Source organism: Nicotiana sylvestris, chromosome 11 (genome assembly GCF_000393655.2).
Source record: "Nicotiana sylvestris chromosome 11, ASM39365v2, whole genome shotgun sequence".
Taxonomy (NCBI): Eukaryota; Viridiplantae; Streptophyta; class Magnoliopsida; order Solanales; family Solanaceae; genus Nicotiana; species Nicotiana sylvestris.
Window position 1 is genome coordinate 36,953,391 of NC_091067.1, and position 26,274 is coordinate 36,979,664.

General features: G+C 36.5%; 1 protein-coding gene across 3 annotated transcripts; it reads right to left on the bottom strand.

Moving 5' to 3' along the window:
• Window positions 1–13,371: 13,371 nt before the first annotated feature.
• On the bottom strand, window positions 13,372–18,734 carry LOC104239878 (G-type lectin S-receptor-like serine/threonine-protein kinase At4g03230). Of its 3 annotated transcripts, none has more exons than XM_009794611.2 (7): window positions 17,274–18,734; window positions 16,514–16,639; window positions 16,187–16,380; window positions 15,896–16,106; window positions 15,555–15,792; window positions 15,279–15,429; window positions 13,372–13,607 (listed from the first exon to the last, which is right to left on the bottom strand). In XM_009794611.2, exons 1-7 carry the CDS (start codon window positions 18,565–18,567, stop codon window positions 13,455–13,457), a joined length of 2,367 nt encoding a protein of 788 aa, XP_009792913.1. In that variant the 5' UTR covers window positions 18,568–18,734; the 3' UTR covers window positions 13,372–13,454. The 3 variants fall into 3 exon arrangements, with proteins under 3 accessions (XP_009792913.1, XP_009792911.1, XP_009792910.1); XM_009794609.2 differs by lacking the exon at window positions 13,372–13,607 and adding an exon at window positions 14,711–15,200 and having other exon boundaries at window positions 16,514–16,582; window positions 17,274–18,728; XM_009794608.2 differs by lacking the exon at window positions 13,372–13,607 and adding an exon at window positions 14,711–15,200 and having other exon boundaries at window positions 17,274–18,726.
• Between the last annotated feature and the right edge of the window lie 7,540 nt (window positions 18,735–26,274).

Here is a 26,274-nt window from a genome sequence, read left to right on the forward strand (position 1 = left end):
TTACTTAAAATTTGAATTGTATTCCCTTATTCTCCAGGTGGGCTCCTGATTGCTGATACTTCCATTGTATTCCCTTATTCTCCAGGTGGGCTCCTGATTGCTGATACTTCAACTGCTCTTCCTTGTTCTCCAGGTGGACGCCTGATTGCTAATACTCCAACTGCTCTTCCTTGTTCTCCAGGTGGACGCCTGATTGCTGGGGATAATACTACTGGGGAAGTCTCTTTTCTTCCCCTCCTTCAAATTCAATTTTTTTTTGTTTTTTTTTTCAACACTGCTGGGGATAAAAGTGTTATCTTCTCGGGATAACGTTGTTGAGGATAACGCTGCTGGGGAATTTTATCCCTTCAAATCGATGTTTCATTCTTCTGAAAGCTGCTGGGGATGATAATGGCTTTTTGCTTTTCTGAGCACAAGTGTCATCCCTTTATTCTGTCTGCTGGGGAATACTTCCTCCATTGAAACTTATTATGTTGGGGCAACACTGGTTCAAACACAACTTCCTTGAGACTGGTGCTATCTTTATTCTTCCTCAAATGGGTACCTGACTTCCAGAAAATTTTCCAAATGAAAGGAAAATTTTCTTCCCCAGTTTGACAGTCTCCCTTATGGCATGCATTTCTGTCATCAATGCCATTTCCTTTACCTGTTTCAAATCAAACAAAATTTGTTAGTTTAAAACGTGGTGGTTGGTTGTGATACTCCTACTGGGATGGCTTTTCCTTTTCTCCTTCCTTGCTCTGCGCTCCACAACTTGTTGGGGATGATATTATTTGCTGGGGATAATCCCTTTCTGCTGGGGATATCCCTCTTCTTTTGTGGCATAGCTCGGAAACTGGCATTTCCCCGACCTTTTAGTCTAGTATGAATTTCCCCAAATCATGCTCACTGCTCTCCTTGCTTTGTTCAACGGGCCTTGGCCTTGAGGTTTATAACCTTTGATTTCGGCAAGGGTATCCCTCTTGACACTTGTCAATCCTTTTGTCAATTCCCTTTTGCTGGGGATATCTTTTTTTTGACACTGGCCTCGCGCTTGTTCCTTGCTGACTATACCATTTGGATGTACTAGTCAGATCTCATCTTGCATGATTGGAAAGCTGATGGCCTATTTTGAAGTCAATTCTCGCTTGTTCTGACCAGACAGACTCTACTGGGGAATTTTTCTATGAAAGGGAAAGATAAAAGGGAACAGAATAAAAAGACAAAGGCAAAATATGACTCTTTAAAAAAAGAAACTATAAATACAAACCTATTAAAAGCAGATACCGACTCTAATGGTCATGACATGCACATGTGGCCTATCCTCTGCCGTCTTTCAAGACCTTCAATTGGCAATTCCCCATTTGATTCCCAATCTTATTCGACTTGTAGTGCCCGAAGGTTTTTCACTATCAAGCCTCTCTCATTTTGGTTTTTCTCTCAGCTTTCATTGCCTTATGGTGTCCGTGAAGATTTTCACCGATAAGACTCTCTCATTTATATCACTTTCCAACTGGGGATTTGGAGTGTTGCCGGTATGACTCTCTCTGCTGGAGATTAGAGTCCTTTCTGCTGTGGAACAGAGTGTTATGTTCACCGGTAAGACTCTCATTTGTCTGACTTGGCATCTTTTGAAGACTGATCAGAAGGTCTTTCTTTGGACCATAATGTGGGTTTTTGGACAGGCTATAAAGAAAGGGTATTAAAGGCTCAAAAACAAAATAAATTTGGGGTTTTAAAATTACAACCTTCGGAACCAATTTTGCTTACCAAAAGCGCAACCCTTGTCCCAGTTTCTTGCTTGGGGATTATTTACTTATTTTTTATTATTTTTATTACACCATGACCGAGCCGTGAGGCGCCTACGTATCCTCTTTGAGGAATCAGGTCGAACGTAGTTCCCAATTCCTCTTTTTCATTTGACTTTCCTTTGTTTTTGTTTTTTTTTTGTTATCATTTTTCTTTTCTTTTCTGTTCTCTTTTTTTTTCGTTTTGTTGTTGTTTTCTTTCTTTCTCTTTTTTTTCGTTGCTACTGATTCCGAACGAGGGGTATGAAAGAAAATAAATAATGCTCAAAAAGGGGTAATGAAAGATAAAGTGTTTAGGTAGCAGAACAAAATGCCTTCGTCATTCCAGCCTTCAAAACATGCCAAGTGCAAACAACACAATTAAACAATAGATTTATAGTCTCTTCTGATGGTGCTGGACTTGACAATTATATTCAACATCTGTTTGTTCATTTGTCACTTCTAAAGCACCGTTGGGCGACACTCTCATTCTCATTATTATGAACGACCCTCATGCCAATTTGGCGAATATTTGCTTTTAACGATTTTCTTTGTGTTTAACTTGCCCTAGTTCCACATGACTCGAGCTCCGAACAATCTCAAACCGTACTTATTTCCTTTAACCGTTCTGATCACCTTTCCGGGGTTTTATGATTAACTTTTAAGATTAGGCCCGAACTGTGTGTGCATGTCATGTCACGAGAATCGGCGCTGAACAAAAAATGATAAAAGGACTAAACAAAAGAAAACTGGAAATAAAAAGGACCGGATTTTGCATTAGATTACCGGTGAAAGGGTTTGAATGACAAGACAAACAAAACAAACCAGAATAAAATTTTAAACAAACTGGACAAAACTTAAACAGACCGCTATGACGAAATGAAAAGATAAGAAGGTTTGACACAAGATAATATCCGGATTACAACCCTAAGAATAATCCAGACAACAGAAATGACAACAAAATACGCCACCACAAGCTTCTCTCTTGCTAACCAAGGAACGGAGCGTCCTCCTACTTTATCAAAATTGGCATCTTAGCCACTGAGCTTCGCATCAGTATTGTCCAGACCATTGCCAGCTTCAATATCATCAACTTTAGTCAACAAGTCCCAATAGGATTCGAGTGCTTCTGTTATCAGGCCTGATCCCCACAAAGTGTGCTTTTGGGTCTTGTATTTCCGGCTTACCACAAACTAACCACCTTAACTTTCTTTGTGATTCAAAACAAAATAGGTTAGAATGGACTCAGTCGGTCCTCAATATTAACAACATCTTTTCTTTTTTTTTTCTTTTTTTTCATTTTTTTTTGATTTTTTTTTCGATTTTTTTTCTTTTTTTTATCATTTTTTTTCTTTTCATTTTTTCCTTTCATTTTTTGTTGTGGTCGAATCTTATGGAGATTGCCTACTTATCATGACCCCGCATGAATCAGACCTTGCGTAGTTCGGACCAATAAAAGATAAACAATACTAAACTTTTTTTTTTCAATTTTCATATTAAAATAAACTAGGTTTCAAAAGTTTGAAGATGACCTCCAAACTCAAGAATCAAACAACCCACATATTCTAATCAAAAGATTTACAAACTCAAAAAATAAATGGCCAGCTTCCTTTCTCCGTTTGACAAATGCAACCGAACGGTTATTTTTTGCAAACGTGGCCCCTTCCAAATCTCACATGAATTTTGAAGCCGGGGAGGATTATTTTGACACTTTACAAACTTGACCGTTCTTTTACGAAAATAGCCTTTCGACAACTGAAAGATACTCTAAGTCTATTTCGGCAAGAACGGTTTAAGACGCGGCTGAAGCTGGCTCGACTTATTTTGACCAAAAAATTCAAATGGTATTCACCTAACCGCTGACTCTTTGTTTTTTTTTCAAATTACAATGAAAATGTGGTGTTGCAAACACGGCCCTTCAGCGCCTCGGGGACGAAGATTTTTAAGGCTGTGTGGGTCAACTGGACAAAAATCCTAAACATGACCCAAAAAGTGGTTGTTTATGCGAAGTCAGCCTTCCGGCGTCCCTTTCGGGAACATTCGGCTATTTTTGACAAAAACAGTATCACCCTGACTTATTTATGACTCTTTTTATCAAAAAAATAGAAAACTCAATATTGCAAACACGGCCTTTCAACGTCTCGGGGACGAAGATTTTTAAGGCTGTGTGGGTCAACTGGACCAAATCTTAAAAAATGACCCAAAGGTGGCTGTTTATGCAAAGTCAGCCTTCCGGCGTCCCTTTCGGGAACATTCGGCTATGTCTTGATAAAACAGCGTCACCCGACTTCTTTATGACAGAATTAAAATTTTGACATATTTTTTTTTTTTATTTATTTGTTTTTGGCTATTTTAGCAAAAGGTGGGGTTGGACCTGATGAGGGTTGCCTACGTGTCTCACATCCGGTGAGAATCAAACCCGCGTAGTTCGGGTAATCCCGAATAAAGTAAATAAACTAACCCTTTTTTTTTAAATTTTATTTTTTGAAGGAAAGACTTATAAAGAAGAAAGAAAATATTTTTGGAATTTTACTTTTAATGAAAGATATGCTTACGAAAATATTTTTTGAATTTTGAATTTTCTTTTCAATGGAAAAGAAAAAGGAAAATATTTTCGGATTTTTTTTTATTATATATATTTTTTATTTTTATTTTTAATAATTAAAAAGACTTTCTAAAGAAGTCAATAATGGAAAATATTTTTGGATTTTTTTGTTTTGAAAATTGGGGGTATAAAGAAACTTTTCTAGACTTTTTGGCAAGACAAATATTTTTTGCAACAATTAAACATATATATATATATTTTTGAAAATAAAGAAAAACTTTTTGGATATATATATATATATATATATATATATATATATATATATATATATATATATATATATTTGCAACAAATAATAAAACCACTTTCAACGCCCGACTCTTTTATTTTTTTTATTTTTTGACATTTTCATAAACAAATAAATAAAAATAAAAAATATTTTTTAAAAATAAGAATCTTTTTCATTTTCATTTTCATGGCAAGACAAACTATTTTTTTCTATATTTTTTTTTTGAACAACAAGACAGAACAACGATTTTTTTTTCTTCTATTTTTCCTTTGCTTTTAATAAAACAGACTAATAAGACATTTTTCATTTTCTCAAAATTTCGGCAGAGTTTTGACAGTATTTGAGTATTGGTTTTTTTCAAAAATAAACAATCAATTCCCTAACCGCTATTTTTTTTTTCAATTTCAAAATATTATTCCTGATATTCACAAGTCAGTCAACACACAAGTCCGAATCAAATAAATGCGCAAGTAGTAGCAAGTAAGATGCATCAGGATGGTCATTTTCATTTTTTGGTACACCTGTCCTAGACAGACCCAACCCCTGTGTTGAGCCTCCAAAGTCAAATGCACGTGATGCAAACAAACGTTCCTACTAGGGATCCGGCATGAAGCTGAGTTATTCTAGGTTCATAACCTGGGTATTTGTTCTAGACTGTGTACCCGAGCGGACAACTCGAGTCGAGGAGGGGGCTACGTACCGGGGACCCGCGGGGTCCGTCCGGCTTTGTAACTTGTCCGGCCTCTTTCTTATTTCAAGGTATGACACTAACAGAATAGGGAGTCTCGACCAGCGAGCTTCTCCCCGGAGGTAAGAAGAGAAGGGTTTCGGCACAGTTTATATACAGTTCAAATAATATCAAAGCGGTAAAAGCATCATTTAGCACATTAGGCATGTATCATGTAACAAAACCAGATAAAACCAAATATAACAATTCATCTAAGCTCGAATTTCTAACCCTGAACCAGTGGTTCTGGGTCTATTCCCCAGCAGAGTCGCCAGAGCTGTCATACCTCCTCCCCCCCCCCGCCCCGCGAGGGTACAAGGGAGTTTTTTCCAATTAAAGGACGATCGAAACGGGATTTATTTATTTATTTCAGAGTCGCCACTTGGGAGATTTAGGGTGTCCCAAGTCACCAATTTTAATCCCGAATCGAGGAAAATAATGACTCTGTATTTCAGAGTCGCCACTTGGTAAGGCCGTGGAATTTTGCTAAACGGCTCATCCCAAAGTCTAATTAATTTTAATTAAACATTTATCGAGGGCCCCACAATTTTGTATTTTTATTCGGCAAGGCTCGTCTCATTTATTTTAAAAGACAATCCTAAAATGCCTACATTATTCTCTATTAAATTTGTCTCTACAAAATAAAATAAAAAAAATGTCTTAATTTATTTACATGCTGAAATTAACCAATAATATTTAATTAAACAACATTCCTCCAAGTTCCAAAATGGTCTATTTTGATAAACTAACGTGCTTTTTGAGACATGATAATCATGCAACAATAGCGAATTAACTAGATGAAGTTACTACACCATTTATTTATTTTTAGGCAATATATAGATAGTTCGTCCGTTAAGCTATCATCCGATGTTTCACTATGTATATTAAACAACTACATGATTCTGATTAGAGTAAGCTAAACAATTTATATATACAAATAAAATTTAGAATATAATTAAAATAAATCTGAAACTTCAACTCTTCATTTTCGTATTCATGCTACATGTTTCAGTTTACAATAACCAGTGTGTCAGTTGTGTACCTGATATTGGAAGCAAAAGAAAATGAAGATGAGAATCAGCAGCAATAATAACAATACAGCACAGCAACAACAGCCCAGCAACAGTAACAACCCAGGAAAAGAGTTTGCAAACCGGTGGAATAGTAATCCCAAAACAAAAGCTTCAAGCTTCGATCAAACAACAACAATTAATGCTAATTTCAAACAATGAAAGAAAGCAGAAGATTTTTTCTTTAGTTTTTTTTTATTTGAAAGTTTAAATATTTTTCGGAATTTTCTTTCTCTCTTAAATATTCAGCTCTTTTTTTCTCTCTCTTATTCTCCCTGTCCGTTTTTTTTCTGTTCTGTTATTCTCTTTTTCAGATTAGTTCCTCTCTGTTATTCTTTCTATCTGTGTGTCTGATTTCAAGACCTCTATATATATATATATATCCCATCCCATAAATCTTTTAATCAATTAAAATCAACCCATTTTCTCCTACCAAACCCATTATCTTCTCACTCATCCCCATTACATTAAATAAATATATCAACCCCACCCCATTATATTTTGTCCCCCATGCTTTCACTAAACAAATACAAGATTCCTCCCCACTAAATTTTGTCTTGTCCCCCCTTTATATTAAACAATTATATCAAACACCACCCCATTATATTTTGTCCCCCATGCTTAACATAAACAAATGCAATAATGTTCAATTACCAAACTACCCCTCCGACCTTATTACAATTACCATTTACCCCTAAATGTGATGCAATTTACCAAACTACCCCCGTCAGCTCTAAACAATCAATTAATCAAAGCTTAACCAAAATATAGCCAAGATGACCAATTTCTCAACAATCTTCAACAACAAATCGTATGAACACGATGAACAACACAACTCAAAATTAATGGAATGAATTAACCATATCGAGAACCAATCCTGGTTAATTTAGACCATCAATGGATGAGCAAGGATACAACAATACCAACAACAAAATACATGATTCAAACTAAATCAACAAATCAAAAACGAACATAAACTCACATTAAATCACTGGATTAAACATGAACTTCAAACAAAGATGAACATGGACTAAATCTATTTTTAAACAATAAACATGACAGATTCAAACGATTCAAACAACATTAATAATTTCTGGAAAATACATAACAACACATGAAACAAATTGAAGAAATAATTAATTAAATTTCAATTTGAATCTACCAAACATCAAACTAACAATTCTTTTTTACGAAATAAATAAGATTAACATGACATAAACATGAAAAACAACTGATTAAATTTCCATTTGAAATATGAAAATTAAATCAACAAAACACATGAACAAACCAAAAAAATTAATTCAAACGATAGACATGAACAAAACAAACATTTGCCGATTTTAGATTCGAGAATATCAAAACAAAATACGGACAAAAATGGAACTCAAAACCCAACTAACCGAAAATGACCCACGACGAATGGAAATGGAAAACTCGGACAGAAAACTCGACGTACAGGATCTCGACTCGACGAAAAACCCTCGAACTTTGCCGGACTTTAACCGGACTGCCTTGCGTCGTCAACAACAGTACGATGGTGAGCAACAAACATGACTCATGGAGTCGTCAACGACAGTACACAGCAGTGAAGCATCTGAAGAAGACGCAGCTTGACGCAGAAACAGGAGCAGTGAAGCGAAGCGCCGCGTCCATGGCTGGAGCTCGGGAGCTCGACCACCCAACTCGAAGTCGACGAAACGAAGAAGATGAAGCAGAAAGATCGATCATGGGGCAGCTGCGGGCAGCATGGAGGAACTGGAAGGAGAGGTCGTTTGCAGTGGGGTTTCCACCATGGGAGGGCAGCTATGGCGATGGGTTGACGCGGGGGAGACAGCCATAGTCGAGCAAGCTTTGAGCTTGACGAAAGAGATGAAGCTATGGTAGCGACGGTGTTATGGTGGGTCGTTGGAGATCGAGGGACTTGTGTCGTTTGGTCGAGGAAGAAGAAGGCAGAAGCAGCTGGTTGAGGGCAACCATGGACGACGTTTGGTGGTTCTTAGTTTTTTGGAGAAGATGGAGAGTGGGGGGGCGGGTAGTTTTCTTTAGGTTTTAGGGTTTGGTTTTTTGTTTTGTTTTTTGCAAGATAGGGGTGTTTGGACTTTGGACAAATATTTTTTGTTAATGGGGCAGACCGGGTCGACCCGGTTTGAAGTGGACCGGGTCATAGGGAAGGTTGGGCAATTATTTGGGCCTGTGGTTTGAAAATTGAAGAAGTGGCCCAATCCGATTTTTCTTTGTATTTTTATTCTCTTTTCTTCTTTTATTTTTCTAAAACTAAATTATAAAAGTACTTAAACTATTATTAAGAACTAAATTAAGTTATAAAAGCGCAAATTAACTCCCAATAACAATTAACGCACAATTAAGTAATAATTAAGCATAAAATTGTTCATTTGGACATTAAATGCTAAAAATGCAAAAGATGCCTATTTTTGTAATTTTTAATTTTTGTAAAACAAATTTAATTACTAACAATTGTAGAATTAAATCGTACATGCAAAATGCGACATATTTTTGTATTTTTTTTATTAATTTAACAAATAAACAAGCACAGACAAATACAAATAATTATCCAAAAATATCACAAAATCTCACAAAATTGCACACCAAGGAAAATCATTTTATTTTGAATTTTTTGGGAGTAATTCTCATATAGGGCAAAAATCACGTGCTTACACTCACCATATAGTTAATGAATATCGGTACGGAATGGTACATCGTACGGCACGACATCACCCTTCGTGCTTTACACTCTTTCCTCACAATAGCAAACAATGCACGGCATCACTATTCGTTCTTTAACACTCTTCCTCACCCAAACAACAATCACAAACAAAGGGGCAAGGGAATAGACAAATAATGGTAGAAATCCCGGCAAGGGAATACAATTAAACAGCTAAATCCCGGCAAGGGAACAATATCAATAAATCTCAATATCCCGGCAAGGGAGATAATCAACAAAGCAACAAACATCCCGGCAAGGGAACAATTCAATAACTCTTTCTCTTTCTTTCACTTCTTACTTTATAACTCACTTTACCACTTGAGTCAATGCTCCAAAGGGTTAAATTATCTCATATACTTTTACCATTCGTATTATAACTCGAGTCAATGCTCCTCGAAGTTCAAAGATCACAATTTCTTTCACATGCTTTTACAACATATAAGAATCATCATTAAGGCATGAAAGATACAACAAAAATCAGAATATCCGCAATATAAAGACTCACGGTCATGCTAGACACTAACGTATAGATATTCGTCACCATGCCTATACGTTGTACTCGACAATTAGCACGTAGCAAATAAGACTCAACTCCTAATCCCTCAAGCTAAGGTTAGACCAAACACTTACCTCAAACTTCCACGACCAAATCAATCCTCAATTACTGCTTTTTCTCTCGAATTTGGCTCCAAATCGATTGTATCTAAACAATAATGACTTCAATACATCAATAAATGCTAAACAATGCGAACCCAATGCCTAATTATAGCTTTCCAAGCATTCTTCCCAAAATCCCAAAAATCGACCCCGGGTCCGCTTGGTCAAATCACGAGGTTCAGACCAAAATCAAATCACCCATTCACTCACGAGCCCGAATATATCATTTGTTTTCAAATTCGACCCCAAAACGAAGTCTAAATCAAGAAAAATCAAAAAGCCCTAACTCTACCCAATTCCCTAATTTCTACCCTTAATTACATGTTTTAAGCCTAGATTTTCAATAGATGTTGATGAAAAATGAAGGAAACGAGTTAAAGATTACTAACCCAAGAGATTATGGTGAAGAATTGCTTCAAAGATCGCCTAAGAGTTTTGGAGAAGAAGAGGTTTTGTGAAATTTTGAGAAATCCAGTAAGTGTTCTGTTTTTGTCTTTTTAAAAATCACTGGGCGATTTTACTCTACGTGTTCGTGACAAACCCTTCGCGTTCGCGATGGTCAGGCTGGTTAGCCTTCGCGTTCGCGTTAACGGGCTCGCGATCGCGAAGCTTTAGCTTCTCGAGCCCTCGCGTTCGCATCCTACAGGTCGCGTTTGCGTAAGGTAACTACCCTTCCCCCTGCCCAGGCCCATTTGGCCTTCGCGTTCACATGGCCAGGAACTCGTTCGCGAAGGTATAGCCCCCCGCTGCCTCGCGTTCGCGACCTGGGCTACGTGTTCGCGTAGAAGGAAGTTCCTTTAGTAACATTTTACACATCGCGTTCGCGAGGGCCATCCCACGAACGCGAAGAAGGAAATACCAGAACACCTGAACTGCTTTTTCTGCAATTTTTCTTAAGTCCGAAACCTTCCGAAACACATCCAAAACACACCCGAGCCCTCGGGGCTCCTAACCAAACACATACTAACTCAGCAACATCATACGAACTTATCCGTGCGATCAAATCGCCAAAGTAACCTTAAAAACAATGAATCAAACCTAAAAATCAAGAATTTTTCCAAATACTTCATCAAGTTTCAAATTTAGGATTTCAAGTCCGAAACACGTCAAACGACGTCCGATTTTAACCAAACTTTACAGAAACATCTTAAATCATATATAAGACTTATACCGGGCGCCGGAACCAAAATACGGGCCCGATACCAACACGTTCTAATCAAATTTCATTTCAATTTTCCTTAACAATTTCAGAAAAATAATTTCCTTTAAAAATTCATTTCTCGGGCTTGGGACCTCGGAATTCGATTCTGGGCATACGCCCAGGTCCCATATTTTCCTACGAATCCTCCGGGACAGTCAAATCACCGGTCCGGGTCCGTTTACCCAAAATGTTGACCGAAGTCAAATTTATTCATTTTAAACTCAAAACTTAGCATTTTTCACAGAATTTCATATTTAAGCTTTCCGGCTACGCGCTCGGACTGCGCACGCAAATCGAGGCGACTCTAAATGAGGTTTTCGAAGCCTAGAAAGCACATAATGGGTAAGAAAGCAGGTGATGACCCTTTGGGTCGTCACAAATAGTAATGCATTTAATAAGAGAAATATTTCTATCATAAGATTAAAACGCAATTTGTGCAAATCACATGATAGAATTGAAAAGATATCTTAGCTAGCAGAAATGAATATGTGATGAACTAAATAAAAGGCTGATTGCAAAATTTTATAATAAAAATAAAATATTTTTTCAAATTTGACTCAGCAGAAATGATACCAATAATTACTACCAAGAAGAATACTTAAATATTTTAATACCAAATGACCTTCTACCATACATGTTTGTTGTCAAGTTTAATATTTCTTACGTATTTTAGCGTCACCGTATATATAATAGACTAGGTTAAAGTTGATCTTCCATTATATAAGTTAATTTTGAAAACAAAACTTGTCCGTCATGCTACTAGAAAACTTAGATACGCCGAATAACTTATGTAATAACACACAAATGGTATATAAGAAGTTTTGACAATAACATCATACATGCAAAAATTATGATACTGGTCAATGTGCTTCTAAGTATATTCTTATCCCTCAATTCAACTTTTGTTTTCCGAAACTAAGGAATATCCTTTTAAATTTGTGTGAAAATAATTATTAGTATGTTTATGTTTTGCAAATATAACAAATAAAGCACAAGGACAAATATCCTAAATATTGGACTATATTTACAGCAATATTTTTTTGCACGAACAACTGTATGTTACACTTTCAAGAGGTATATCGAGATCGACAACAAGAATTTTGGTTAAGGTAGAGCAACCAAAGCATTAGGAGAAAACATACACAAAAAAATATTATCCACAAAGAAGTGTTCGTTAATATACTAGCACATTAAATACTTTTAAACTATAATAGTACATAATATCTAACTAACATGATAAAATTGATCATTTGTGTAAGTTTTGATGATGTCCTTTTATTTTAAATTCATGTATTATGTATAATAATATTTTTCGGCATTTAGATGATTGTTATATTATTATATATAAAATTTGTCTCTTTAATTAAATTTTATTGTTCCTTCATATAAATAAATATTTAAACAATCACGTGTCATTATTAACGTGCAACGCACGTTCATAGATACTAGTATAACTAATACATAGCAAGATATGATATTAGCAATACCAAGGCTATTAATGCATGCATTAGCATAGTTAAAGATAAAATTATCCTTAAAGTCCCTTAAAGCTAAAGAATATGGAGCAATGCATTTTAATTTTTAATACGCCACACCAAACAACCAAACAGTGGATAAGAAACAATCTCTGCATAACTAATGCTTGCATTACTAATCCATGCATTACTAATACACCTTATTTAATACTATTATTATACACCTTACCAAACAACCTCTAACTAAAATATTGTAAGATCCATGTGCTGGGGTTAATTTTGGCAAATGGCTGTTGAAATAGGAAGTTCTAACTGTTAAATGTATAAAATAGGAAAAATATGTACAATTGGGATGCTTTAGAAATGGATGTCTTTAATATATTTATGGATGAGGAAATCTGGTGCTAAAATTGTGGGATTGTATGTACCCAATGGAATAGTGGAGGTGCGTGCAGACTATCCCTGACAATAGTGTCAAAAAAATTATCAGATTGACGAATTGTTTGGGAGCAAATATATGCAATATCTATTATACTAACCATGGTCAAGACCTTGCTTTAGTTAATTAAATCAAATCATTGATTTTAAAATGAGACCTACATCATCTATATAAGTAAGAAATTAGGGAAATGGAGAGGAGCCAGATCCATCTTTTACCTATTACATGAGATTATTACTTAGTTGTTTTTTAGGCTGCCAAATTAGGCTTTATTACAAACAGTTACCTTTAGTCTAATGGAATAAAAGTTTTACACTATCAGAGGGTGGAAATTAAACTTCAACATGAATACTTCTCAAAGCATTAAAACACAGCAAGCAGTACTACTCAAAAATTTGCACTAAGAAATCAGTAGCAATGGCTCTTTTATGTTGATTCAAAAAAAGAAGAATATATGTGTCACCCATCCAAGTAAAAACTTGAGGAAATGGAGACAGTGTGATATGTAGAAGAGCCGGATCCATCTATTACCTATCACAATGGGTGATGGAGTAGACGTTTTACATTAATAGTGCGCCAAAGTTGAACTCCAACATTAATACTTCCCAAAACATTAAAACAGAGCACGGAATACTACTCAAATATATGCAATATGAACCAGGGGTAATGCCTCCTTTATGTTGATCATAGTATATAGCCTTGTAAATTTGATCCTGAGAGAAGTACATCAATGAAGCTACCTAAGTTCAAGATAGAACAACAAAATCATCTCTATCACTATTAAGAGATTTCCACTGCAACATTTTAAGCCAACCTGTTTTACTTTTTTCAATTTAATTAAACTTGTGATGTCTTTTGTCAAAGTTTCACCTTCTTTTTTCCACTCATGGCTTCTTTCAAGATTGTCAGCCATGGCATTTCTCTCTAAACAATTTTAGGTCTACTCAGAAATTTACAAAAAGATAGATATTCTCTCAGTATAAGAGAGTCACTTCTACGATGACAAATATTGATGCAATTCATGGTGAATAATAGATAGCTAACTCAACATAATTAGTAACAAGTTAGAAATATCCAAATAGAATTTGACGTTTTGAATAGTTTATTTTGTCAAAGATCCAAAATATAAAAGCCAAGGACAACTTTGTTTTGAACTTGAGTGAATATAAGTTTCAGGCAAAAGAGATCTGAAAAGTGCATGTGATAGATGTGATCACTGATAAGGATACTATAGACTGTAAATTAAGTGGAAGGAAAAGAATGCATGAAGATAGGCTACTGATCATGCTGTACAAACAGGGATTACACTATTTGGTTGCAGATAGTCTATCAAAACAAAAAAAAAAAGGCGACTTGGGATTTCTTGTTACTACAATATGAAGTATTTCATGTTCTTATAAGTTATTATGTGGAAGGTTAACTGCTAAACAACAATATAACAACTATGCACACGATTATTTTGAGATTTGAGAATGTTCATGAAGGTATATATTAAGAGCTAAATATCTATGCTTTTGCAAAGCTTGCATAATGAGAAAAAAAGGATAAGACAATATAATATGGCTCGACTTAAGACCTACGGTGTGTTGGTATGGTGGAATACATTCTCATCTAATTTTTCCATGTTTGGTTGCCTTAAATATTTTCCCTAAGAACATATTATCCTCTAATTTCTAAAAATATAACTTCTCAACTAGCAAGAGGAGGGAATTCATTATCCAAAACTTTTCCATGCCATTTCCAAATGATGATTCCCCCCCACCCCCCACCCCCACCCCCCACCCCCACACACACAAAAGTTAGTTAATTTGTCACGTTATAGTTTCTGAGATTATTTTCTGCTTAATTACCCAACACCAAAAAGAATATGTGAGAAAATCACTTATTTATGTTTTCCTGCATACCAAATACACCCCCTTGTTTCTGCTAGTGCTTTGGATGTCTGCAGGAAAACATTACAATTGTATCATATATACATGTCCAACTACGATGATTTCACAGTATTGCTATCGTCCTCCTTCTGCTGTAATTGTCAATTGATTGTTAGAGACTTTGGAGAGAGAAGATGATGTGCTAGACGTGTGTGTCCTTATTACAAAAGCTGGTCGATTAGGTCTAGGAAGACTCATACCATCCCCTCCCAGCATTACAATGACATCTGATATGTTAGGACGATTATTTGGATCTTCTTGTACACACAAGAGTGCAACATTAATGCACTTTACCACTTCATCTCTGTTGCATGGTTCAAGTAATGATTTCTCTATTAACTGTATTGCATTATCATCTATCCACAATTTCCATGCCTGTGAAAACTTTCTATCAGAGAATCAAAGCTAATAAAAAGATATACATATTAAGTCATGGGAAGTTTCTTCACTTACATAGCATAGCAAGTTTAAGGCTTCTTCTGATTGATAATATCCATTGTTCTTCCTTCCACTGACTATCTCAAGTACGACTACCCCGAAACTGAATACATCTGACTTGATGGAAAACAATCCATTCAGTGCATATTCAGGTGACATATAGCCACTGGATTGCACCAGGTGAACAAAGTGTTAAGCATGAGAATTTTACCAAAACCGAAAAAATAACCAAACACCCATTATTAGGATCATTTGGAAGAAATAAACGATAGGAAGGGATGTAATACTTACTAGGTCCCCACCACTTTCTTCGTTTTTGCTTCAGTTCTTGTTCCTTCAACAATCCTTGCCAAACCAAAATCCGAAATCTTCGGATTCATCGCCTCATCTAACAAAATGTTACTAGTTTTTAAATCTCTATGAATGATTCGCAGTCGTGAATCGTGGTGTAGATAAGCAAGACCGCGTGCAACGCCTAATATGACGTCATAACGTTTCTTCCAATCCAAAAATGTGCTAAGTGATCCATCTTGCATAGTTACCATGTCAAAGAACTCATTGTATCAGTAAAGCTAAATCACTATATAAAACATGTGACTTAGAGAATAAAGAACTTAGTTTAGCTGACTTACCAAATATGAATGTGTCTAAACTTTTATTCGGCATGTATTCATAAAGTAATATTTGTTCCGTCGTATTGATGCAATAGCCTAATAGCCTCACCAAATTTCGGTGCTGAAGTTTTGCAATTAAAGTTACTTCATTCTTAAGTTCATCTATGCCTTGTCCTGAATGAGTAGATAACCTTTTCACTGCAATTTCTTTTTCTCCTGGAAACATACCCTGCCAAATGTTTTTCGTCTCATTACTATAGGTCAATGTGGCCGTACCAGTTCACAGAGGTGTCAGACTGAAATTTTCACCTTGTAAACAGGACCAAATCCTCCTTCTCCGACCTTATTTGCATCTGAAAAGTTGTCTGTAGCTGCCAAAATGGTCTCCAAATGAAAGTATGGAACATCTATTACTTCATTGTTTTCGTTCCTCAATACTTTTGCTTCTCCATTAAATTCGTGCCAGTGAGATATTTGTATCCCTTGATTACCTTTTCTTCTATCTGCAATAGAAAGGACAAAAAAAGACAAAGGAAAACAAAGTAACCCCAATGTGATTGAGAAAGTCACTTGAAATTAAATAAATAAAAATATAACAGAAAATATTTTCCAGAGTGGGATTCATTCAGCAAGTACCTGCTCCTTTTGCCATTCTTCTTCTATAATAAATGTAGCTAAAGCTGCCTATGATTAGAACCATAAAAGCTGTTATGGATGAAAGGATAAGTTTTAGCTGCATCGATTTCTTAGCTTTAGTTTGAGCTGAAAGTAGAGAGCCAAAAACAAGTTAGATACTTTTAACTCTATCTTGAAGGACTTGATGCAAATATTCAGTGTACCTCAGAACCTATCATTATCGTTTTAAGAATTTATTTCAAGCTTAATTTTTACTTGCTCAACAAAGAAATAGGAAAATAAGAATCATTGTGTAATGGATCCATATTTACTAAATGTATAGATAAGATGATATTCAACCAACCTGAGGAAGTACAACTGAATGTTTCTCAATCTTTAGGGAAAACAAGGATTGAACAAAATGGAAAAAAAGAAAAGGGAGGTTTCGGACTGCTATTACAAAATAGCTAATGAAAAGAAAAAATGACAGTTCTAGCATACCCTGCCACTAGAGACTCCTGCTATTTATAACCAAGATATTCCCCTCATCCCACCAATACTTTAATAGCTTTTCTCAACCTTGATCCCACATCATACATTGGTTTTGCCTCATTTTAACAACTAACCCAAATACCTTAGCTTTTAGCCCAGTAGAGTAATGGGCCTATTCATAACACATTGTTATTAAGTGCTAATGTTAATTACAAGGAATTCCATCCGCAACAAAGTGCAACCATTATGAGATAAAGAATTAAGCTTAGTTATTCTATGTTATTCTAACCTTGAGGTGAGCCAAGTTTGACAAAGATAATCCTTCCTGTTTCATTTTTGCTGAGCAGTTGCAGATTGAAGAGATCCCCTGTCCAAATTGAACAGGTACGGGAACCATCATAAGTATAAGCAGTGCAAGAGCAATTGTCGAAACAAGTCGACCTACACTGTGAGGCTTCCTCAACAGTGATATTAGTATCTGGAGAAGCAGGTAAACTCATGCTTGAATTCATCCAGAAACTATCATTGTCTACAGTAAAGGCGATGCATTGTAGCTCAACATTTCTTACACAGCCACCCGAATAATCATTCAAATTCCATTCTCTATCTGATCTTGGCTTGAAAATACTGAAACAAGTGCAGTGTGAATTAACATTATCACAAACTCCAAATGCCCCACAATAACCATAAACCTCACATTGTTGACTAGGTCGAGCCCAAAATTCATTCCAACCAGCAGAATTATTCAGCCAAGTTAGTTGCTTAATTTGTCCTGAGACATCCATGATGAATCTTGATGTAATAGTACTACTAATATGACGGGAATATGTAAAATATGACTCGTTCTCATTGTCAATGTAGCTGTAATTGTATACTGAGTTCAACTTGTCGGGCACTGAGCTAAATCTATGGCCATTCCATGAACCAGTTGCCCAATACTCTGTAGTCCTATTCCATTTTAAAACAAGTTGGGCATTCCTTAGATCTAATTCCATGGAAAACAATCCTGGTGCCGGATTGTCAAAATCCTTCCATGAAATTAGAACCTGCTTCTGTTGTGTAATTTTGTTGTATCCAATCTTAGCACCTGTCAAAAGTGTGTCTGTCGGATTGTCAAAACTTTGCCAAAGTGTAAAGGGTGTTGATGAATTTGACACATCACTCAAAATCAAATTACCATCATCACCAAGAACTGCTATGACTGTACTATTTCGAGTGGCGTTATTTGTAGCATGTGTTGATGACCAAATTGAATTTTGATTTTTATCAAGAAGGACCAAGTTGCCTTGAATAACTGTCAACTGGGCAGTATCACTAACTGGTGTCTCCCTATTTGCTACCCAAACTACTGTTCCCTGAGAAACAATATTGTTTTTGTACCATATGCCTATGTAGTAATTGAGAGAGTTACCTGGTTCAAAGAAACCAAGCTCAAACTTCCCACCTGAAGATACAATTGTTTGACCAAATGAAAGAGATTCATTTGCAGAAATGGTGTCCCCTCCAAGTGAGATATTGCTGTTGAGACTGCAGGATAGAAAGAGCATAAATATGAGAAGTGATAAGATCTTCTTCATTTCCATGGCTGCATAATTTATTGGTAGGATCAATGATGTGATGTAGAAAGAAGAAAAAGATAAGAAGACAACATGGTACACTTCTTGTCAAAAGGAGATTTTTTCTGTGTGTGTTTTGGTAACCCGCTTCACTTTTTCTAGTTGACAGAAATAATATTCCTATGTACTATGAAGATGACCAAAATAAATTTATATTTAAAAAAAAAAACTATTAGAACAATTAATATTGAACGTGATTCTGAAAATTGATAACTTGACAATTGATACCAAAATAAATCAATAAGTCGACGGAGAATATTCTTGCTTGTATTTGCTCAGTTAATGCTTAAAAACTTGAGAAAACATGAAAATAATGTGGAGTTCCAATTATTCAATGCACTTTATTGTTTGACAAAATATATAGATGCATATATGAAGGAGGAAAAGAAAGCATATTAAGTATAAATAAGAATTAGAAAGAAATGACCTAAAAGAAAAGGAAACGAGACTTGCAATATACTATTAAAATGCAATGTCTCTTTTTTTTCAGCTGCCCTTTTTGGTCGCCTTCAATAAGTTGACATTCTTTTCGTACAAAGATTTTATATATTTTTCTCTACAACTTGAATATTTTCTAAATATAATTTAAGCCCTAGAACTAACTACTTCCAATTTTTGGGGCATAAAATAAATGTTTTATTTGCTTGGCCCTAGAGCCGTCCCTGATTGTGGGTCAACTATTGCGGTCAAATATCAACATCACCCTAGCTAACTACTATGAATTGACAAACATTATATTAAAAACTTGTATTGAATCTACTATTTCACGCGGAGTACTTTCTTTTGTTTTTTTGCTTCTAAAAAAGTTATAATAGACACATTCAGAACACTATTCAATGAACAAGTTCATTAATTTTAATACATGATCTAACAGCACTAAACATAATGAGGTACCGCAGCTTCATCAATTCTATTAACGAATTTGATGTAGCCATGATAATGGCGAATCAGTTCATTTCTTTTTACTCCTTCCTTTTTTATTCCTAGCAATATGTGTCGACCAAACTAAGCCTTGAAATTCATTGAGAAGCACCAGGTTGCCTTGATGATTGTCTAGTTATAAGTACGATAATAAATGGTTTATCCCTATTTGCTGCCCAAACTACAGTTTTCCAAGTGTTTTTGTACCATGTCTGTTATGATATACTATAAACTATGCGTTTTGTTACGGTATTTTTGTGAAAAACTTATTTATTTATTTATTCAATTTAATAAATTTTTATTTTAAATTAATCATGTATTTGTATGTGTGTCCTTTGCTTTATATAGTAGATGATTTAATATAGAGTTTAGCTTATACATGGAAGATTAAACTATCGGTTCTTAAAAGTCAAAAAGTTTATGTTCACAATCTAATTATAGAAGTAGACAAACCATCGGAATGATTGTAGCACAAGATTAAATATAATTTATCTTGATTATGGGACTTGTTTAGTTCTGACTTCTCGTGCTAGTACATTTTGTATGTATTGAAGGGATCAAGAAATTAGTATTTTATACTGACTTAATAAAATAATTCTCCAATTCATTCAATGTACTTATATTCTTAATATTGATATAATTATTATTAGTTTTGTGTGTTATTTATTGTTTTGATTTATTAAAAACGAGATTTTTGTATGGGTTAACAAGCCTGGTAAATTGAACAAAATAATATACATTGGCAAAATAATAATTAGTTGATGGAATCCATGTCTCAGTTTTGAGATTGATGATACTCCTTTATGAAAGCTTATAAATTTTCATGTGTAATTCCGACCGATGGATTTTGTATTTGACACATGGAATGAGTTAAGTGAAAGTCCAAATAAAGTAATCAATAAATTAAATTGTCAGCAATTTAATTTGATTGATTAGTATCTGAATTTTAATATGAGAAGTTAAATAAGGTTTTATGAAAGAGTTTCGAAATTGAACTAAGGATTGCGATTACAACTTTTTAGTGAAATAATTTGTAATTTATTATGGTAGATATTAATTTCAAAAGTTCAAAATTAAATAATATGGAGCCTTGTTAATAAAATTTTGTGGTCCTTACTGTGCCTAAATAATACTCCCTCTATTTCAATTTATGTGAACCTATTTGACTGAGCACAAAGTTTAAGAAAAAAAAGACTTTAAATTTGTGATGTAAAATGAGTCACATATATTTTGTGTGGCTATAAATCATTGCATAGAGGTAATTTATTTCCAAATATGAAAGAAATCATTCTTTTTGCACGAACAAAAAAGAAAATAGATTCACATAAATTTGAAACGGAGAGAGTAGGTAATAAAGAAAACATTTCCTTGGTGGAAAAAAAATCCAACAAGTTTTGGAAAAAGGGGTTTTGACCCTAACAACATGTCAATATATACATGGTTTTTTCCTCCATCGGGCTAGCGATTTTTTTGAGTGTGGTTTTCCTTGAAACTTCGTTCACACGAAGTTAGCTCTTTCGAATATTATTTAGGTAACACATGTTGTGGGAGGTCGTGATTGTAGTATTGGTAACGTTCTGATCGAGTTACTCTGCAACTAGAGACCAATGTCACGACCTAGAACCAAACCGTCGTGATGGCGCCTATCGTGGAACTAGACAGGCCAACTACTCAACCATTTTAGCACAATAAAAGCTTTTAAAAATACGGAAGCAGTTAATATTTAAGGAAAACCTTTTAAAGATAGAAATAAATTCGCAACTCAATAAGAAATCTCTCCTAAAATCGAGGTGTCATTGTGCTGAACCTTGTCCTTGAGGACAAGCAAATGAAGGTCATCATATTGGCGCTCTCTGCTGCGATCAAATAAGGAAGACAGAGAAACCACACAAGCTAGAACCCGACTGGGCTCCGAAACATCTAATCTCACGAACTGGTTGGCCAAGGCCTGGACATCAACTGCAAGATGTCTCTCACCAACATGAATGAATGCAAGGCTACCCATACTCACTGCCTTCCTACTCAATGCATTGTCCATCATATTGGCCTTCCCCTGATGATACAGAATAGTAATATCATAGTCCTTTAGCAGCTCCAACCATAACCGTTGTCTCAAATTTAGATCCTTCTGTTTGAATAAGTGCTGGAGGCTATCTGTAAATACCTCACACGACACACCATAGATATAGTGCCTCCAAATCTTCAATGCATGAACAATGGTAGCCAACTTCAAATCATGAACATGGTAGTTCTTCTCATGAGGCTTCAACTGGCGCAAAGCATAAGCAACTACTCTACCCTCCTGCATCAAAACACACCCAAATAGCCGCTGCCATAGGGTACTGAGGAATAGAAACGGGCTGAGTGTCTGGCACCAAATCAATGCCAATGTTAATATCCCTGTAGGGCTGCATGCCCGACATGTCTGCAGGAAACACATCTGAAAAATCTCGTACCACCGAAAAAGAATCAATAGTAGGGGTATCCGCACCAACATCCCTCACAAAGGCCAAATAAGATAAACACCCCTTCCTAATCATTCGTCGGGCCTTCAAATATGAAATTACTCTATTGGGAACATAGTCTAGCGAACCTCTCCACTCAATTCTTGGCAACCTTGGCATCGCCAACGTCACGGTCTTAGCGTGACAATCCAAAATAGCATGACATGGAGACAACCAATCCATACCTAAGATCACGTCAAAATCGACCATACTAATGAGCAAGAGATCAACTCTGGTCTCCAATTCCCAAATAGTCACTATGCACGACCAGTATACACAGTCCACAATAATAGCATTGCCTACCGGCGTAGATACATGAACAGATAAAACTAAGGACTCATGGGGCATATCCAGATAATGAGCAAAATACGATGATACATATGAATAAGTGGAACCAGGGTCAAATAATATAGAGGTATCCCTGCGGCATACTAAGACAGTACCTGTGATCACTGTGTCTCAAGCAATAGTATCTGTTCTGGCAGAAAGAGCATAGAATCGTCCTAGCCGCCACCTGATCGGCCTCCCCCTCTAGGGAGACCCCTAGCCGCCATAGCTCTACCCCGAGCTGGGTGGGTGGCTGGTGAAGTAACTGGTGCTGAAGTCGTAGACTAACTCCTCTGCTGAGCTGGACCTCTCGAAAGGCGGGGACAATGCCTCTTGATGTGACCCAAATCTCCATACTCAAAACAACCTCTCCCTGTGAATAGCGGTAAGTACTAAGACGGACCCTAGAACTAGAGTAACTATCAGAAGGACCCGGTACAGATAGGGGTGGGCATTCAGTTGGTTCGGTTCGGTTTGAAGAAATTCGGTTCGGTTATTCGGTTTTTGGTTTTGTAAAAGTAGTAACCGAAACCGAACTGAAATAAGTTCGGTTCAGTTCGGTTATTTTAATTTTGGTTCGGTTATTTCGGTGCGGTTTTCGGTTTGAACATTATTATATTGGACTCCTTCTATGTAATAATACGACTGGCGAATTTGGTGATTTTTCCCAAAACTTCGAAATTGTTGTAAATATTGTGTTTATAGAAAAAAATAGACTAAACTTTGCACACTTTATTGATCATAAAATTCAAACATAGTGTAAATTACAACTCTCTGTGAAATTTTTCCGGTATCTATCACATATGCTATGGAAGTTTTAATAGACTGAAAGTCGTTAAGATTGGAAAGTTGATGGACTTACTTAATTGGATTGAGTCTTTGATAGATTGGACCTAATAGTATTAATTTATTACCTATGGGCTTAGCCTATATATAACTTAAAGTACATATATGTTAATAATTCGGTTTTTCGGTTAACTGAACTAAAAAACTTAATAACCGAAAACCAAACCGAAAAATCGAAATTTTAAAATTTTAAACCGAAACCGACCGAACAAACCGAATAACCGAAACCGAAATAAAAAAGAAATCGGTTCGGTCGGTTTATTCGGTTCCGACCGAAATATGCCCACCTCTAGGTACAGATGAGCCCTGAGTTGGTGGTGCACGAGACAAACTTTGAGCTGAAAGAGCACTGAGAGAAGAGTGACCCTGATGTGCACTATATGAACTATGGCCAGATGATACACCACAGTGAACTAGACGAGCCGTCTGGGCGTGCCTATAAGGACGTCCCCTACCGTGGAAGAACTGACCCCCAGAAGGAACACCACAGAAACCACCCGATTCACGAGGCCTCTTGACCTCCCTCTCACCCCGCTCGTGGCTGCAGACTATCTCTATCTGTCGAGCAATGTCAAACACCTCATCAAAAGTAGCACCAGATACGCTCTCCCGAGTCATAAGCAACTACAGCTGATATGTGAGGCCATCAACGAACCTCTTAATCCTCTCTCTATCAGCGGGAACCAACCAAACTGCATGACGAGGCAACTCAGAAAATCTCATCTCGTACTGCGTCACAAACATGCCATCGTGATGTAATTCTCAAACTGTCTTCGTAGCTCCTCTCTGCGAGACTGCGACATGAACTTCTCCAAAAAGAGAATGGAGAACTCCTGCCATGTAAGTTGTGCTGCACTGACCGACATGCGTCTCTCATAAGCCTCCCACCATCTGAAGGCAACCCCAGAAAACTAAAAAGTAGTGAACGAGACACACTAGTCTCCAGAATACCTGTTGTATAGAGAATCCGCTGACACTTGTCCAAGAAACCCTGAGCATTTTCCGACTCTGTCCCACTGAAAGAATGAGGCTGGAGCCTCTTAAACCTCTCTAGTCTCCGCTGCTTATCATCAGTCATAATAGGAACCACATGGGTCTGAGCAGCTGCCACCGGCTGGTCTAGTAGTGCCCCCGGTGTTTGGAGTCCCTACATTACCTGCTCTGGTGTACGAGCGGCAGGAGTCTGAGCACCTCCCCCCGCCTGAGAAGTGGTTGTTGCGGCCGGAACAGAGACCACTTGAGCAAGGCTGGTGCACACAGTCAGAATCTGAGCCAAAGCCTCCTGAAGGCCTGGAATCACAATGGGTGCAACGGGTACCTAAGCTGGCCCAACTGGCTCAAATGTATGTGGTACCTGCTCCTGAGCTGGAGCGACTGGTGGGTCTACATGTGTACGAGCTGCACCTCTGCCTCTACCAACTTCAGCAGTTTCTCAAATTCAATCTTTCATCCCTTAACTATCCGGAATCAACACGAGGCCCCCGGGTCTTCAACCAAACATACTAACAATTCCTAAAATACGATACGAACTTAGTCAAGCCTTCAAATCACCTCAAACAACATCAAAAACACGAATCACACCCCCAATTCAAGCCTATTGAAACTAAGAAAATTCGACTTCTACAAACGACGCCGAAACCTATCAAATCGCGTTGGAATGACCTCAAATTTTGCATACAAGTCAAAATGGCACCACGGACCTACTCCAACTTCCGAAATTCCAATCCGACCCTGATACCCAAAAGTCTACCTTTGGTCAAACTTTCCAAAAATCCAACTTTCGCCTTTCAAGCCTAATTTAACTACGGACCTCCAAATTACAATCTGGACACGGTTCTAAGTCTAAAATAACCCAACGGAGCTAACTAAACCATCGACACTCCAATCCAGAGTCGTTTACATATAAGTCAACATCCGTTCAATGTTTCTAACTTAACCTTCCAACCCTGAGACTAAATATCTCAATTCATTCCAAAATCTCTCCGGACCCGAACCGACTAACTTGGTAAGTCATATAACTATTGTAAAGCACAAAATGAGCAGTAAATGGGCGAACGAGGCTACAACTCTCAAAATGACCGGCCAGGTTGTTATACTAACGGAATAGAAGTACTTAGTTTACGCTTCAAGAGGTAACTTGAGTAAACTTCATGTATGGTAATTGCTTAATGTACGCGTAAATTTGATACTGGAATCGCTTCCGCTGCGTTATATAATCCAACAATGCCTACTAAAGATTTGGAAGAGCTACCAGGTCTGAAGAAACTGAGCTCAAAGGGAGACAAATGTTTGGGAAAATGAAAGAATTTCATTCGCAGAATGGTGTTCCTCCTGAGACAGAGATTATTGTGGAGACTGAAGCATAAAAAGAGCACAATTTGTTAGTAAAACAGATGATGACTGATCACGCCCAACTATGCCTTATAAAAGGACAATGCGGACGTTGCAAATATAACCTGAGTATTTATGCCCGAAGTCGAATCCACAGACAATTAACCTATCAGTTACTTTCGTTGGACTTACTAAATTCTTTAGAATCAACTTTCCCAAAAGTTGTGAATAACAGTTGATGGTATATTTAATAACTAAGATTGAAAGTCAATAAACAGTTGTAAACTAAATAAGCTTAAGTTGTGAACAATAATGAGAAGGTTCTAAGGTAGTAATTTCCCCTATTGATGGAATCCCTTCTGTTTATGTTTCCTATAGATTTACCATCACATCTCTATTGACCATGAACACTCTTTTTACCGTGAATCTCTCCCGAGTAATCACGATAATTTACTAGACGCAGTCTCCCGAGATACGCTATCTGGCTTTGTTTATTACAGTTCACTTTAGATTGCACCCAAGACTTCGTTATCCCTAATCCCGCCTTTAAACCCGCAGTTATAGATCCCTCTTATACTTTGGGAGTGATGTTGTTCAACAATTACCTAAATATGCACTCTCTCCCGAGTTATGCATACTAAATAGGCACAGCTAATTGAGGATCCTATCAATTAACTACAACAAACACGTAGTTGAACAAATAGAGATTAAACTGGCAAACTATATTAACATAATCAAGAAGTTC

Bases quoted from the DNA above. Each gene is read 5' to 3' on its own strand.
- LOC104239878 (XM_009794608.2), bottom strand. From the start codon at position 18,567: ATGGAAATGAAGAAGATCTTATCACTTCTCATATTTATGCTCTTTCTA. The intron at 15,793-15,895 runs GTAAGTCAGCTA...TAACTATGCAAG, and splicing joins TTTAGACACATTCATATTTG to ATGGATCACTTAGCACATTT. The intron at 15,430-15,554 runs GTAAGTATTACA...GGTGCAATCCAG, and splicing joins AAGAAAGTGGTGGGGACCTA to TGGCTATATGTCACCTGAAT.